General features: G+C 40.2%; 1 protein-coding gene across 4 annotated transcripts in view; it reads left to right on the top strand.

The window, feature by feature from the left end:
- The window catches only part of RALGAPA2 (Ral GTPase activating protein catalytic subunit alpha 2), a 374,904-nt gene that overhangs the window by 221,788 nt on the left and 137,048 nt on the right, over positions 1 to 16,068 (top strand). For 3 of the 4 annotated variants that reach the window (XR_006655321.3, XM_024559518.4, XM_024559519.4), the window contains exons 27-29: positions 1,348 to 1,456; positions 14,451 to 14,561; positions 15,773 to 15,841. Coding sequence is in view for 2 of the 4 variants with exons in the window: in XM_024559518.4 (XP_024415286.1) it covers positions 1,348 to 1,456; positions 14,451 to 14,561; positions 15,773 to 15,841 (289 nt within the window). In the remaining 2 variants the exon portion in view is untranslated. The remainder of the gene's footprint in view (positions 1 to 1,347; positions 1,457 to 14,450; positions 14,562 to 15,772; positions 15,842 to 16,068) is intronic. The other variant, XR_006655322.3, reaches the window with a different exon arrangement.

Genomic DNA, 16,068 nt, shown 5'->3' with positions numbered 1-16,068 from the left:
TTTATCATTTAAATTTAGGATATTAGCAAAGTAAGTTTCACAGGATTTTATGCATTCTTTCTTAGGACTGATCACCCCAGGGAATCCGCCCTTTCCAGCACAGGGCCACACCCACCTCTTGCATTGTTTCAGGCTTAAATGGAGCAGGGGATGTGAGACAGCCGAGAGATTAGGAGACTTCTTGCAGACAGAATGAGGACTCAGGCTGTGTCAAAGCCCAGGGGCAAGGGTCCATCACCCCCTTTTTCTATAGCCCCCCCAAGTCTTTCCCTGAGGGCCTCTTTGTGACCAAGCCTGTCTTAGGTCATCCCTCCCTTGAGGAATCTTACCTGTCATTGGCTGACTGGTCAAGCACTGGGGGCCAAGCAAGGTGAAGTAAGTTAGGCAGAGGCAGTGCTCCTGTCAGGGAGATAAGCTTTGTCTCCTTAGTGGCTTAGGGTCCCAAGGTCTCTCAGTCAGCCTTAGCCATGGGGGTTTACAGCTTCTGAAACCAGGCAGGGTCATTCCCAACAACAAAGGAATGTTCAATATGGAGAGCAGAGCAGTATGTCCAGTTTGACTGGCTCTCAGTGTGACCTCTTTTTACAAAGAACAACAGATACATTGTATAGCTAAGGTCTGTTTCCAAATAGTGGTTGGAATCCCCTTTTTGTTCTGAAAGTAAGTAGTTTTGGGAGCAAATATTTTTAATGTACATATAGGCTTTCAGAAGAAAAAATAACAAGAATATGATTTTTTGATTATTGCAAAAGATAGTGGAGTGTATCAATTCCAAAGAGAGTTACCATTTAAAATTGATTAAAGGTAACTTGTAAAGGACTGTGTAACTTAAAAACTATTTTGTCTTAACACATTGTTTAAAGGAAATAATAGTGAAACTTATTTTGAAAGTTTTATTGAAATATTCTTCACAACAAAATATAGAATTTGTCTTGGATTTGTGGTTGGTGTTGTATATTTTACTGTAAGGAAAACAATTACAAATTCAGCTTCTAAATTTTTCTAAGATTCACTTTTTTCTTCTTCAAAAATATCTTGAAGCAGTAAAATGTAATAAATTACTTTCAGTGAAAATAAGTGCTATGTGGGCTGTTACATTAACAGAAAATCAACCGTTTATTTAATTAAATATCGAATTACTAACCATTATCAATATTTCTATTTGTCCTGAAACTGGTCTGTTGAGGGTACCTTATCTTTGTTTCTTAAGAAGACATTCTATTAGTGTAACTGTAATTTTTGCTACTTAAAAAAATATTTTTGTCATTTGAAAATGACAAGAAAATTTGATACAGGAATTAAACATTAAATTTCATGAGAGTCTTTCTCCTTTTTCTTTTTCAAAAGATGCATTGCCATTTGTTCCCTCGGAGTCTGGATATGTGAAGAGCTTGCACAGTGTACAAGGCATCCTCTGCTGAAAGAGGCCATCAATGTGATAGGTGTCACTTTGAAGGTATTACCAACTCATGATGTACATTGAACATTAAGCTGTATTCTAGATTTTCGAACAGTTTTTGTTTGAATTAGCCCCATTTTTATTTTTCCCTATGTTACTGAGAGGTTTTTTTAATTCAAAAATTGTTTTTCTGAGAGCCATATTGAAAGTTCTGTGAGGTTCTCAGGTGAGACCATCAGTGGTTGCTTCCCCACTGATGTCTGCAACCCGATCATCCATAGGCTGAGTGTTTCTATACCAAGTTCAGTGGCTAAATTGGGTTCCTCTGGTGGCTGGGTAGCTCCATTGGCAAGCAGGACACTGTCACCAGCCTGTGGGAGAGACAAGAAAGTGAGAGTTTGTACTCTGGCCTTTTAGGACTAAGAGAAACCTGATAGCCCTGGTTAGTGACCCTGAGTGTTCATGGTCCAACTGGGCCTTGGGTACTCTCAAGACATCTTTCTTCCTTTGGTTTGGTAACGAAAAGAAGAACTGCCATTTACTGGGCACTCACACTGGGCCAGATTCATGATAAAATTTCTAAATTCTTTTGTTAACCTTCATGACAGCTCTGCAAGGTAGATGTTACAATCCCTGTGTCATGCCAGAGGAAAATAAGGCCCAGACAAATCAGCTCATGATCCCATGGCCATGCAGGCATAAATGATGGAAGCAGTAGTGATTGCTGATCTGTGTGACATGAAAGACAAAACTCAACTTTTATTTGTCCTGTTAGGACCCTTCTTAACCTGCAGCTCAAATCCTGCTGGGTCCTTTCCTGACTCCGGCTTAGAAATGGTGATAATTAGCATTGCTGATAGTACACCTCTGGAACCAGTGAGTCCCCAACCCCTGCTGAGGGCACATGGAAGTTCTCAGTTGCTAATTTATTGTCTCATTTTACAATGGAGGAACTGAGGTGCAGGAGAGTTAAAGAACTTGTTCCAGGCTCTAGAGTCTGGCCAAGCCAAAGTTCAAATCCTGAACTCTCCGTGTATCATCAACATTCAGGCTCTTGCCTGCCCTTCTCTCCAGTCTGCTACAATAATAACAGCCATTGCAGCTGATGCTGTTACAGTCATCACTAGGCCATTAACAAACCCCTGTGCTATCCTTTGTGTTTCAGCTCACAGAGTAATGCCAGTGGTGTTCCCCTGCCCGTGGCTCAGCATCTAGCCCTCTGGTCTAGCCGCTGTCTTCTTTGGCAGCCAGATTTCATAGCAGCCCTCCTCACCCAGCCCTCTTCCTGGCCAAACTCAATGCCTCCTGCTCCCTAAGTGTACCCTCTGACCACCTTCCTCTGCCACCCTGTCCTCTTCCTTCCCTCCTCATCAACACTTGGCATTGCTGGTTATATCATGACAGTTGCAAAAATGCTTGCTGCTGATCCCTGTGGAGAGGAATGGAAAATTGACCAAACCAAGATAGCACTTAGGAGTGCTCCCACTGGCCTGAGTAAGGAGCCAGCCCCTTACTTTTGTCATTGTATTTAATCGTTAGAACTATCCTATGAGGAGAAGGATTATTGTCAAGTCTACTTCATAGATGAGGAAAATGAGCTTATTGGGAGTGATAGAGCTTGTCAGGGTAAAACCCAAAACACCCTGGCCCCATGTCTGGGCTTTTTCACAATGGTGGTGTGGAGGACACTCCCCTGTCTCCCAAAGCCATGGAGAAATATTCACATTCAAGTGAAGAAAGTTGGATATCAATTGTATATCCATTGGATTGGCCAAAAAGTCCATTTAGTTTTTTCCATAAAGTAAAAGACACATTTTTCATTTTCACCAGTAACTATTGATTTGGATAGTTTGAGTATGTTGGCTATCTGCCGCTATTGGCTTCTAGTGGGTGGAGGCCAGGGGTGCTGCTAAACATCTTCCAAAGCATAAGATAGCCCCAACCACAGCAAAAAATTATTTGTTGGAAATGTCAGTAGTACCAAGAAACTTTGCAAACCACTTTTGACACTTTTGATCAATCACAACACCTTCTCCGTACACTGCACAAATCTTTTCTTGCATTTCAGTTGTGTTTTTACCTTTCTTGAAATAATAAAACATAATACACTGAAATGTTGAGTATCTTCTTTCGTCTTCAATATTAAAATGGCTGCACAGAAATTTACCAGTTTTGATAAGTTTTTTTTAAATGCACACTGATGTGACAGCTGTCACAATACAGTCTAACCAAATTGTTGCAAATGAAGTTAAAGGAAACTAAGCACCACTAGAACCATTGTACACAAAAAAATTAAATGAACTTTTTGGCTAACCCAGTATGTAAATTCCAATTCATTTTTTGATCTCTTTTTGATTCTAAGGTCTGTTTTTCAAATTTTAATTTTTCTTAAATCTATAAATGTATATTTAAGGTAATGTGGTTCCTCCACCTTTACCCCTTTCTTGGAAAAGCTGTTAATAATTTGATAGTATCTTAGAATGGAGATGTACAGATATACATATCTATATATGTAGCCTGCTACCTTATTCTTCTGTGTAGTGCAGGAGAGAGATAGAAATTGATGACAAGAGAAGAAGGATTTGAAGGCTTATATTCTTTTCTCTGTATTTAGAGTATAATTTTTCTGTAATTATGAGGAAAAACATAAAACACCAGAAAAAAATATACCTGCCATGTATTGAGCCCTTACTCTGTCATGGGGTCCCAGCACAGTGCATGAACTGCCTCATTGAATCCCCAATCCCTGTACATTCTGTTGCTCAATCCATTTTATAAATAAAAGAGAAGGTGAAAAAGGAAAGCCAAGGAACCCCTCTTGCTCCAGCTTGAATGAAATACCATTTAAAAATATATATACAAAAGATCAATGAAGCCAAGAGTGGGTTCTTTGAAAAGATACATAAGATTGACAAATCTTTAATCAGACCCATCAAGAAAAAAGAGGATCCAAATAAATGAAATCAGAAATGAAAGAGAAGTAACAACTGACACCACAGAAATACAGAAGATTATAAGAAAATATTACCAACACCCATATGCCAACAAATTGGACAATCTGAATAATATGAATAAATTCCTAGAAACATACTGTCTTCCAAAACTCAACCAGGAAGAATCAGAAAATCTGAATAGACTGAATACAACTAATGAAATCAAAGTAGTAGTCACACAATTCCTAACAATCAAAAGTCCTGGATCAGATGGCTTCACAGGTGCATTTTACCAAACATTCAATGAAAAGCTAACACCTATCCTTCTTAAACTGTTCCAAACACATCAACAGGAGGGAAGACTCTAGAGTTTATTTTATGAAGTCAGCATTATCCTGATTTCCAAAACCAGATAAAGACACTACAAAGAAAGAAAATTATAGGCCAATGTCCCTCAGGAACGTAAGTGCAAAAATACTAAACAAAATACTGCAAACCGGATCCAGCAATACATTAAAAAAATATCATACACCAAGACCAAGCCAGATTTATTCTGAGGATGCAAGGTTGGTACAATATCTGCAAATCAATAAACGTAAAACACCACATAAACAAATTGACAGGTAAAACTCACATTATCATCAATAAATGCAGAAAAGGCATTTGATAACATCCAGCACCCGATTATTATTAAAAACTCTCTGCAAAGTGGGAATAGAGGGGACACACCTCAATGCAGTGAAGACCACATATGACAGACCCACAGCCAAAATCATACTAAAAGTGTTTTCCTTAAGTTTGGAAATAAGACAGGGATGTCCACTTTCACCACTCTTATTCAACCTAGTACTGGAAGTCCTAACCATAGCAGTCAGACAAGAAGAAGAAATAAAGGCATCTAAATAGGATTGAAGAAATGAAAACTTTCACTTTGCAGAACAAATAAAATTGTATGTAGAGAACCCTAAAGATTCCACCAGAAAACTATTTGAACTGATAAATGAATTCAGTAAAGTAGCAGGATATAAAGTAAATATCCAGAAATGTGGTTGCAATTTTATACACCCATAATGACCTATATCAGAAAGAGAAACTACAATTTCATCAAAAAATAAAATATCTAGGAATAAGCTTAACCAAATATGTAAAAGACCTGTACTTGGAAAATTATAAGATACTGAAGAAAGAAATTGAAGAAGATACAAATAAGTGGAAGCAAATACCGTGTTTATGGATAGGAACAATTAACATTAAGCTGATTGGAGCCAAGATGAAGGTGTAGGTAGAAATGCTTCACTTCCTCACACAACCGAAAGAGGGGAAACAACCAATTTAAAAACAAAGAACAACCAGAACTGCCAGAAAAACATTTGCATAGAAGTCCAATAACCAAGGAGTTGAAAAAACAGTCAACCAGATGGTAGGAGGGGTGGAAACGGGCAGCGGGGCGGAGAGAATGTGGCAAGGCACTGGTTGGCGGACCACACTGACAATCTCACATTGTCACGCAGACAAGCTTGGGGGAAAGCAGGGGAGCAGAGAGGGTCCGCTAACCCTGGGTTTCAGCGCAAGAAACTAAAGACTCAAAACCACAGCCTGTGGAAAATATCTGTGGGGATTGTGGCAGCGGGAGAAACACCCAGCATCATAGGACATTACATTGGAGAGACTCATAAGGTGCAAAAACACGCACAAACCCACCCGCCTACAAATCAGCACCTAAAGGGCACAAACCGTTTGTGGGAAGCAAGGAAAGTGAGGGAAAGTGTAAGGAAGGCAGAGCTAGCAGCACTATTCCTCCTCTGACCCATCCCTCACAGACAGTACCACAAAGGAGCAAAGAGGGTTACCCTGCCCTGGGGAATACCTAAGGCTCCACCCCTTACACATAACAGGTGCACTGAGACAAAGAAATATGGCCCAAATGAAAGAAAAGATCAAAACTCTTGAAAAAGAATTAAGCAATGTTGAGATAGCCAACCTATCTGATTCAGAGTTCAAAACACTGGTAATCAGGATGCTCACAGAATTGACTGAGCTTGGTCACAAAAGGAAGGAGGAAATGAAGGCTACACAAAGTGAAATAAAGGAAAATATACAGGGAACTAAAAGTGAAGGGAAGGAAACTGGGACTCAGATCAGTGATTTGGAACAAAAGCAAAAATAAGCATCCAACTGGAACAAAATGAAGGAAAAAGAATTCAAAAAAATGAGGAGAGGCTTAGGAACCCCTGGGACAACTTTAAATGTTCCAACATCCAAATCATGAGAGTGCTAGAAGAAGAGGAAGAGCAAGAAATTGAAAACTTATTTGAAAAAATAATGAAGGAAAACTTCCCCAATCTGGTGAAGGAAATAGACTTCCAGGAAGCCCAGAGAGTCCCAAAGAAATTGGACCCAAGGAGGAGCACACCAAAGCACATCATAATTGTTACCCAAGATTAAAGACAAGGAAAGAATCTTAAAAGCAGCAAGAGGAAAGGAGAGAGTTACCTATAAAGGAATTCCCATAAGGCTATCAGCTGATTTCTCAAAAGAAACCTTACAGGCAAGAAGGTGCTAGAAAGAAGTATTCAAAGTCATGAAAGGCAAGGACCTACATCCAAGATTACTGTATCCAGCAAAGCTATCATTTATAATGGAAGGGCAGATAAAGTGCTTCCCAGATAAGGTCAAGTTAAAGGAGTTCACCACCACCAAGCCCTTATATGAAATGTTAAAACAACTTATCTAAGAAAAAGAAGATGATCAAAAACTATGAACAATAAAATGACAAGCCTACAATTATCAAAAACTGAACCTGAAAAACAAAAACTAAGCAAACAACTAGAACAGGAACAAAATCACAGAAATGGAGATCACATGGAAGGTTATCAGTGGGGATGGAGAGGGGACCAATGGGGGGGAAAGGTGCAGGGAATAAGAAGCATAATTGGTAGGCTCAAAATAGGGGGAAGTTAAGAATAGTTTAGGAAATGGAGAAGCCAAAGAACTTATATGTACAACCCATGGACATGAACTATGGGGGGGGTGTTGGAGGGTGAGGGGGACGATACAGGGAGGAGAGAGATAAAGGGGGAAAAATGGGACAACTGTACTAGCATAATCAATAAAATATACCTAAAAAAACAAAAAAAAATCATTAGAATGTCCATACTACCCAAAGCAATCCATAGATTGAATACAGTTCCTATCAAAATGCCAATGTTGTATTTCACAGAACTAGAACAAATATCCCCAAAATTTATATGGAACCACAAAAGAGCTGAATAGTAACAGCAATCTTGAGAAAAAAAGAACAAAGTTAAAGGAATCACACTACCTCATATCAAAGTATACTAGAAGTCCATAGAAATCAAGACAGCATGGCACTGGCTTAAAAACAAACACATGGATCAATGGAACAGAATAAGGAGCCCAGAAATAAACCTATACCTTTATGGTTAATTAATGTTTGACAAAGGAGGCAAGAACATACATGGGGGTACTTAGTCTAGTCAATAAATGGTATTGGGAAAATTGGACAGATAATGTGCAAAAAATGAAATTAGACCACGTTCTTACACTAAACACAGAATAAACTCAACATGGTTTAAAGACTTAAATGTAAGACTAAACCATAGAAATCTGAAAAGAACACATAGGAAGAAAAATCTGACATTTCTTGGAGCAATATTTTTTTATATATCTCCTCAGGCAAGGGAAACAAAAGAGAAAACAAACAAATGGGCCCACATCAAACTAAAAAGTTATTGCGTAGGAAAGGAACCCAACAAAATAAAAAGACAGCCCAGTGACTGGGAGAACACATTGGCCAACGATATATCTGATAAGGCTTTAATATCCAAAATACATGAAGAACCTATACAACTCAATACCAAACAAAAAAAGAAAGAAAGAAAGAAAAAGAAATAATCCAATTAAAAGAATGGGCAAAGGACCTGAATAGACATTTCTCCAAAGAGGACATACAGATGTCCAATAAACATGAACAGATTTTTAGCATCACTAATCATCAGAGAAATGCAAATTAAAACCATGAGATATCACCTCACACCTATCAGAATAGCTGTCATCAATAAATCAACAAACAAGTGCTGGCGAGGATGTGCAGAAAAGGGAACCCTTTTGCACTTTTGATGGGAATGCAGATTGGTGCAGTCACTGTGGAAAACAGTGTGGAGTTTTGTCAAGAAATTAAAAATGGAACTGCCTTATGACCCCCTGATTCAACTCCTGGGAATATATCTGAAGAAACCTGAAACACTGATTTGAAAGAATATATGCATACCTGTGTTCATTGCAGCATTATTTGAAATAGTCAAGATTTAGAAGCAGTCCAAGTCCCATCAGTAGATGAGTGGATAAAAAAGCTGCGTTGCATTTACACAATAGAATACTACTTGGCTGTAATAAAGAAGGAAATTTTACCTTTTGCAATAGTATAGATGGACCTGGAGTATATTATGCTAAGTGAAATAAGCCAGTCAGAGAAAGATGAATACCATATGATTTCACTGATATGTGGAATCTAATTAACAAAATAAACAAAGTAGAAACAGACTTACAGATACAGAGAACAAGCTGAGCTTGGCCAGATGGGAGGGGTGTTGGGGAGCTGGATAAAAATGGTAAAGGAATTAAGCATAAAAAAAAAAATCTCATAGATACAGACAACTGTATGGTGATTACCAGAGGGAAAAGGGGGTGGGGGAGGTAGAAGAGGCTAAAGGGGGGATGAATGGTAACAGAAGGAGACTTGACTTTGGGTGGTGAGCTGTGAATAATACAGATGATGTGTTATTGGATTGTACACATAAAACCTATATAATTTTATTAACCAGTGTCAATCTAATAAAGTCAATAAAAATTATTTTAAAGTTACAAAATGAAATCAGAGGCCCAAGATCAGCCACATCAGTCTCCTATTAACTATTATGAATAACAGATGAAAACTCCTAGATGGAAGTCCTGTCCCCTGTGACCCTTCCCACTCTTCCTTCCTTCCTTCTTCCCTCCCACTTTCCATCTGATGTTTGTGTCCCTGTGCCAGATGGAATTTTATTAAAGGAGATAACACATAAATCTAAAGGAACCAAGGCTAAAAGGGAAAAAGTCACCACTGGGAACAAGGGTACAGCAACCACTCAGGGAGGCTCATGGCTCTGCCAGGAGGGGTAGAAATTGAGGGAGTGGGGAGGAAGAACAGGAAGCCCAGCCAGGACTGGGACCTGCCATATAGGCGACAGGAAGCATGAGCTCAGGAGGAGCTTTCTGTCAGGAGGGCTCCACATAGCTCTGGAGCTCCAGGCACTGCTCTGTGGTAACCATGGCCTTTGGGAATACCTGACGAGGTTGCCCTGGATATTAGGGCACAGGTCAGGGAAGGCTAGGAAAATACTCCCCAAAGAGTATCAGTGAAAATCAGCCTGCAACCACAGCAAAAAATGAGAACAGTGTGTTACACAGCCAGTCAGAAAATACCATTTGGCTAGTTGTGTCCGGTGAGGTAGCCTGCGGGGGTAGGGATATATGGAGGCTTCTAAGCCAGGGCTGTATTTACAGATTTATGTGTTCCATCTAGGAGCTGTGGTGAGGCCACTAGAGTGACAGTGTTGACTCGGCACAGGTTAGCAGCCTGACTCTGGACCCGAGCTCCCTACCCTCAGCCCCACCTGCTGTTTCTTTTACCCCATCTCAGAAGACACCATTGATTTTCTCCCCCTCCTTATCCCTCACTGTTTCTAGTCACGCAGTCCTGAATGCCCTTCACTCAGTCACACCTCCTGCCCTGGGGCCATCCATCACATAGTTGGGTCACTCTGTTGGTATCTGAGCCTCCTGCTCCACCATCTTCATGGCCCTAGTCTGGACTCCACAGATCTGCTCATACTGTTGCCAAAGAGATCGGTCTACAGACAGGCCTCACCACATGATCCACAGACTAGAGTATTGGGCATAGCCCTTGGGAACATACATAAATGGATCCCTGCCTGTTTGGATCCATTGGATCCAAATGGATCTCTGAAACTCAGTTTCTTCAGAGTAGGAACTGTATCTGCCCTGTTCATATTGTGCCCCATGCTTTTAATTCAGTGCTAGCACATTGTCAATACTCTGAGTATGTACTAGGTGAGTGAGAGAGTGAGTGAGCGATTTATTTCATCCTAACAATTCCCTACAGCACTCTGTGAGTCAGTTATACCACTCAACTTGCAGCCCTCAATGCCTGTACCCTGCTGTCCACTGCCTGAAAGGAAACACTCTCCCTCTGCATTCTTCCAGGCTCAGCTCAGCTCTTCCTCCACAATGCTTTCCCTGCCCCTCTTTTTCATGCCTCATCCCTCTCTGCCAATAGCCCTTTTGTCTGCCACAGCTCTCCTTTCATCATTATCCCCTTGTCTTTTTTCAGCTTCTAGATGTAAGAGCCACAACATTCTTGTTTCTCCCTCATGACCCCACTGTTTCACACCCACTGCCCACTTATTCTTCCACTCCCTCCATCTTCCATCTTTACTGCAAACACACCATGTATTTCCTCTCAGGGGGCTGTGTTAGGCATTAGGAATACAATGGTGAAAAAAGATGCAGGAAAAAAGCGTGAAAGAACAAGCAGACAAACACAACTGATCAGCTCTGACAGCCTTTAACACCATAAACTATAATGGAAACAGGATGAAACTGAAGAGCTGGAGGAGGTGGGCCACTACTTCTTCGGATGGGTATAGTGGCCTTGTGGAGGAAGTGACATTTAGTGCTATGAACTAAAAGGTGTGGCTGCATCCACCAAATGCAGACAGGGAGAATGAGTGCCCCAGGTAAACACAGAGCAGGTATAAAGGCCCTGGGGCAGAAACAAGCCAGAGTGTTGAAGGGATGAAAAGAAGCCCATGAGAATCAGGATAGCTGAGGCCTGGATGAAGCTGTGAAGAGCCCCTGAGTGCGTATGCTCTCACCCTGGTTTACCTTACATCTGTCAGGAAGGGGTAGTCACTAAATTTTTATTCTGTAGAATTATTCAGTAAAAGTAATCACCTTGTTCCTTCTCTGCATTAGTCACTGAGGTGCTAAAACATAGATTTCCTGTGTTGTTTTGTAGTACCCAGGTCAATTGGTGTCTGCTTCATATAACCAAGCTACATATCCAGAGGTTTCCCTAGACAGAAACACAGAATCAGTGACAAACCTTTCTGCTCTAGATAATGAGGTGTGGATAGCCATGTAGCCACAGGTTCTGGCCAGGGTGCTCTCCTCCCTTAGGGAGCATGCACCCTCAGCCATTGGTCCTCAGGTGCTTCCCTTTTGACATGCCATCTCAGTAGAACCTTGGACACATGAAGAATGAGAAAACATACTCAAAGTAATTGAATATACTATAGCTCATGAATCATGTTCTCATAATCCCATTTTTTTCACATTTTTAGTTTTACACATATGGATTAAGTTTAATTTCATAGGATAGAAAGTCATTTGATCAATCCATTTCTCCATATGTAAATTGAAGATAACATCTACTTTAAAGAGCTGTTAATGAAGAATTTTCAATGCTAAAAAGAGTAAAAGTCTCATAAAAGATGTTACACACAGTGGATACTTAATAATGTACTGCATTTTAATATCCTCAAAGTCAAAGCTATGATTTATGTGATCTGAATAAGATCACATTAAAAAAAACCTTTTGAAATTATGGTTTTAATTTCCAAATGATTAAATGATAGCTATTTTTTTCTACAGAATATTATGTAAATTAATAGAGCTAGTCTTAAGAATTACATCTAGTGTGGTGATCATGTATAAACTATCTGGTAATAAGATATATTTTTACAAACTTAATGCAAAACAAGGAAATCTGTCTTTAAAAGGAGCTGGAAAGAAATAACTTTTGTTTGTCCTTAGGAATAATGTACATGTACATGTTAAATTAGGTTATTTAGTTCAGGGTGTTTTTTTTAAATATATTTAATTGATTGTGCTACTACAGTTGTCCCATTTCTTTCTCCCCTTTATTCCCCTCTGCCCTATACCCGCACCATCACTCCCCTACCTTAGTTCATGTCCATGTGTCATACATATAAGTTCTTTGGCTTCTCCATTTCCCGTACTTTTCTTAACCTCCCCCTGTCTATTTTGTACCTATTATGCTTTGTCTTCCCTGCACCTTTTCCCTCATTCTCCCCCCTCCCCCATCCCTCTGATAACCTTTCATGTGATCTCTATTTCTGTGAATCTGTTCCTGTTCTGGTTGTTTGCTTAGTTCATTTTTGGTTTTGGCTTTTTTTTTAGGTTCAGTTGTTGATAGTTATGACTTTGTTGTCATTTTACTGTTCATAGTTTTTGATCTTTTTCTTAGATAAGTCCCTTTAACACACAGGTAGTAAACACAAGGACCGTGGGCCAAATTTGGCCCTCCACCTTGATTTATCCGGTGTAAAACCTTGTTTCTATCCAGCAGCAGTGCCGAGCTCCTTGCCCCTGGTTAAGGACTAGTTGCAACCTTGACGCTGATGTGGCCCCCCGTGAAAATGAGTTTGATACCCCCGCTTTACACTTCATATAATAAGGGCTTGGTGATGATGAACTCTTAACTTTACCTTGTCTGGGAAGCACTTTATATGCCCTTCCATTCTAAATGATAGCTTTGCTGGATAGAGTAATCTTGGATGCAGGTCCTTGCCTTTCATGACTGAATGCTTCTTTCCAGCCCTTTCTTGCTTGCAGGGTTTCTTTTGAGAAATTAGCTGATAGTCTTATGGGAACTCTTTTGAAGGTAACTGTCTGCTTTTCTCTTGTGGCTTTATCTTTAATCTTGGGTAATGTAATTATGATGTGCCTTGGCGTGTGCTTCCTTGTGTCCATCTTCTTTGGGACTCTCTGAGCTTCCTGGACTTCCTGGAAGTCTTATTTCCTTTGCCAGATTAAGGAAGTTCTCCTTCATTTTGTTTTCAAATAAGTTTTCCATTTCTTGCTCTTCCTCTTCTCCTTCTGGCACCCCTATAATTCGGATGTTGGAACATTTAAAGTGTCCCAGAGGTTCCTAAGCCTCTCCTCATTTTTTTTAATTCTTGTTTCTTCGTTCTGTTCTGGTTGAATGTTAATTTCTTCCTTCTGCTCCAAACTGTTGATTTGAATCCTGGTTTCCTTCCCATCACTGTTGGATCCCTTTCCTTTATTTCATTTGTGTACATTTTCCTTTATTTCACTTTTCATAGCCTTCACTTTTTCCTCTATTTTGCAACCATACTCAACCACTTCTGTGAGCATCCTGATTACCAGTGTTTTGAACTCTGAATCTGATAGGTTGGCTATCTCCTCGTTGCTTAGTTGTATTTTTTCTGGAGCTTTGATTTGTTCTTTCATTTGGGCCTTTTTTTTTTTTTTTTGGTCTCAGTGGGCTGTTATATAGTAAGGGGAGTGTGGAGCCTTAGGTGTTTGTCAGGGCATGGCAACCCATAGCTGTGTCATAGCGCTGTGTGTAGGGGAGGGGGTCAGTAGGAAATAATGCTGCTTGCTCAGCTCTCGGCTGGCCTTCAGTTACTTCCTCCAGAACCCACATGCAAATTGGGCCCTTCGGTGCAGATTCCCGGGTGGGTGGTTTTATGTACATTCTAGGACCCTGTGGGTCTCTCTAGCAAATTGTCCTGTGAGGCTGAGGGTTTCTCCTGCTGCCTCAACCCCCACAGATCTTTCAGTCAGAGCTTTTGAGGCTTTATTTCCCTGTGCTGGGACCCTGGGTTGCATGGTCTGTCTTGGTCCCCAGTTGTTCCTCCCTGATTCTCCACACGCAAATGTGGGACTGCCCAGTCTGCCAGCTGCTGCCTTGCCCAGTCCACTACCTCACCCACCCTGGTCCTCCAGCCGCTGTCCTGCCTCTAGTCCTCTCCACCCAGTTGCCTGTCTCTACCCCTCCTACCTGTCTGAATGAATGTTTCTTCTTTATCTCCTTGGTTGTTGGACTTCCATATAGTTAGATTTTCTGGCAGTTCTGGTTATTTTTTGTTTTTAAATTTGTTGTTGTCCTTCTTTCTGTTGTACACAGAGGCAAAGTGTATCTGCCTTTGCCTCCTTCTTGGCCAGAAGTCTGTACTACTTTCTAGTTGGGGTTTTGTTTTCTTTCATAGTTTCCTAACAAAATTGTGGCTCAGGCAGCTTGCGATGTTCTTCAGTTGCTGGTTTCCCACTGGGAAAAGCTTCAGATGTTTGAAACCTCTCTGCCTCTGAAAATCGCAGAAGTAAGTCTCTTTACTGCAATGCTAAAGTATAAGCCTTTCATTTTTTTATTTGATATTTCATTAATTATAGATACTCAAATAATTGTTAGAGAACTGACTGTTGAATTGCCATATGAGTCATTCATTTTAAAGTTGAATTGCACTGGTTCTCAGCTGTGATTTCAGGCACTACGTAATGAAGCTACCAGTTCCAGGGCAGGGTCTTCCACTTGGGCAGTTTTAAAGGTAGACTAGACCACAACAAAGAGATCTTTTGTAGATTGAACTTCATTCATCCAGAGTAATTTGGATGGTGCCAACAAGGAGTAGGCAGCTGGTTATAAGGCCCTCAGTGTATTTGGGGGGGGGTGCATTTGGGAGAAATTGAGGACTGTTGTGTAAAACAGGAGTCTTTCTCAGACTGATGGCCTGGACCATGCTTCGCCATAGCATGATTACCCCACGGTAATGAGATTACTGCTATAATACCCTCTGTGGGGTAATTGGTGGAGGAGAGGTACAGAAAGAAGAATCATCTCAGTTATGATGTTCTGGAGGTTGATTACATTTGGGGTTGCTTGCTTGTGCAGGAGCAGGTACCCTCACCCCTCTAGGGTCCTGGTACTAAAGCACACCTGTTTCTGCCAGTTTTTATAGCTGTACTTGTACAGTGGTAACTCTTCAAGGAAATTTGGTTTGTCTCCAATGTGGTATTCCAGGGAGAAAGAATGATAGTGATTTATTTTCTCAGCTCTAGACAAATTTCACCATTGCGATCACGTTATTCTCTGAACTACATCAAAAATCACAAGTGATTTTTTTTTCCTCTTTAAGTGACTTAGAGTGAAATAGAATGTTGGACATAGGAGTGTAAGGTGCTGCAAACTGAAGTTGGGTTTTAGGGCAACCACATAATTTATCTAAACAGAATACCTTTGAGTATAAAAGGGATGCTGGGACACTAAGATAACAGGTGAAGACCTGAGGTAATGTCTAAGAAAACTAAATGGAAGCATTTTCATAATTACTTTTTCAAAGTATTTTTTGCTTTCCTAGTGAACAGTATGGAGATTGAAGCTAGAAATTGTATAACTCTAAAGAGAAATAGTTGTCTCTGGGGTCCCCAGTTTTGCCACATATAGTGGAGTGGAAGACATATGAAAATTTTTACCATGTGGCTTCCAAAATTAATACTATGGTCTATTTGATTGGGGAATTTGTCTTTTATGCAGATCCTTGTGGCCACAATTGCTTTTCTTTTACCAAGTGCAGAGTACTCCTCAGTGGAAACAGACAAGAAGGTAGGTGGCACATTGGCTAAGTTTTCCCTAGAAGTTGTTTCTTAAATATGTAAAGCAGAATGATAAATAATATTACATGCAGGGATATCTTCACAGGGATGTCCAACCTGTGGCCAGTAGACTATTTGTAGCCCATGATGTCTATGAATGAAGCCCAACACAAAATTGTAAATTTACTTAAGACATGAGATTTTTTTGTGATCATATGTTGCAGTGTATTTAATGTG

The sequence above is a fragment of the Desmodus rotundus genome, chromosome 6 (assembly GCF_022682495.2).
Source record: "Desmodus rotundus isolate HL8 chromosome 6, HLdesRot8A.1, whole genome shotgun sequence".
Taxonomy (NCBI): Eukaryota; Metazoa; Chordata; class Mammalia; order Chiroptera; family Phyllostomidae; genus Desmodus; species Desmodus rotundus.
This window is presented reverse-complemented; position numbering and strand designations above follow the sequence as displayed.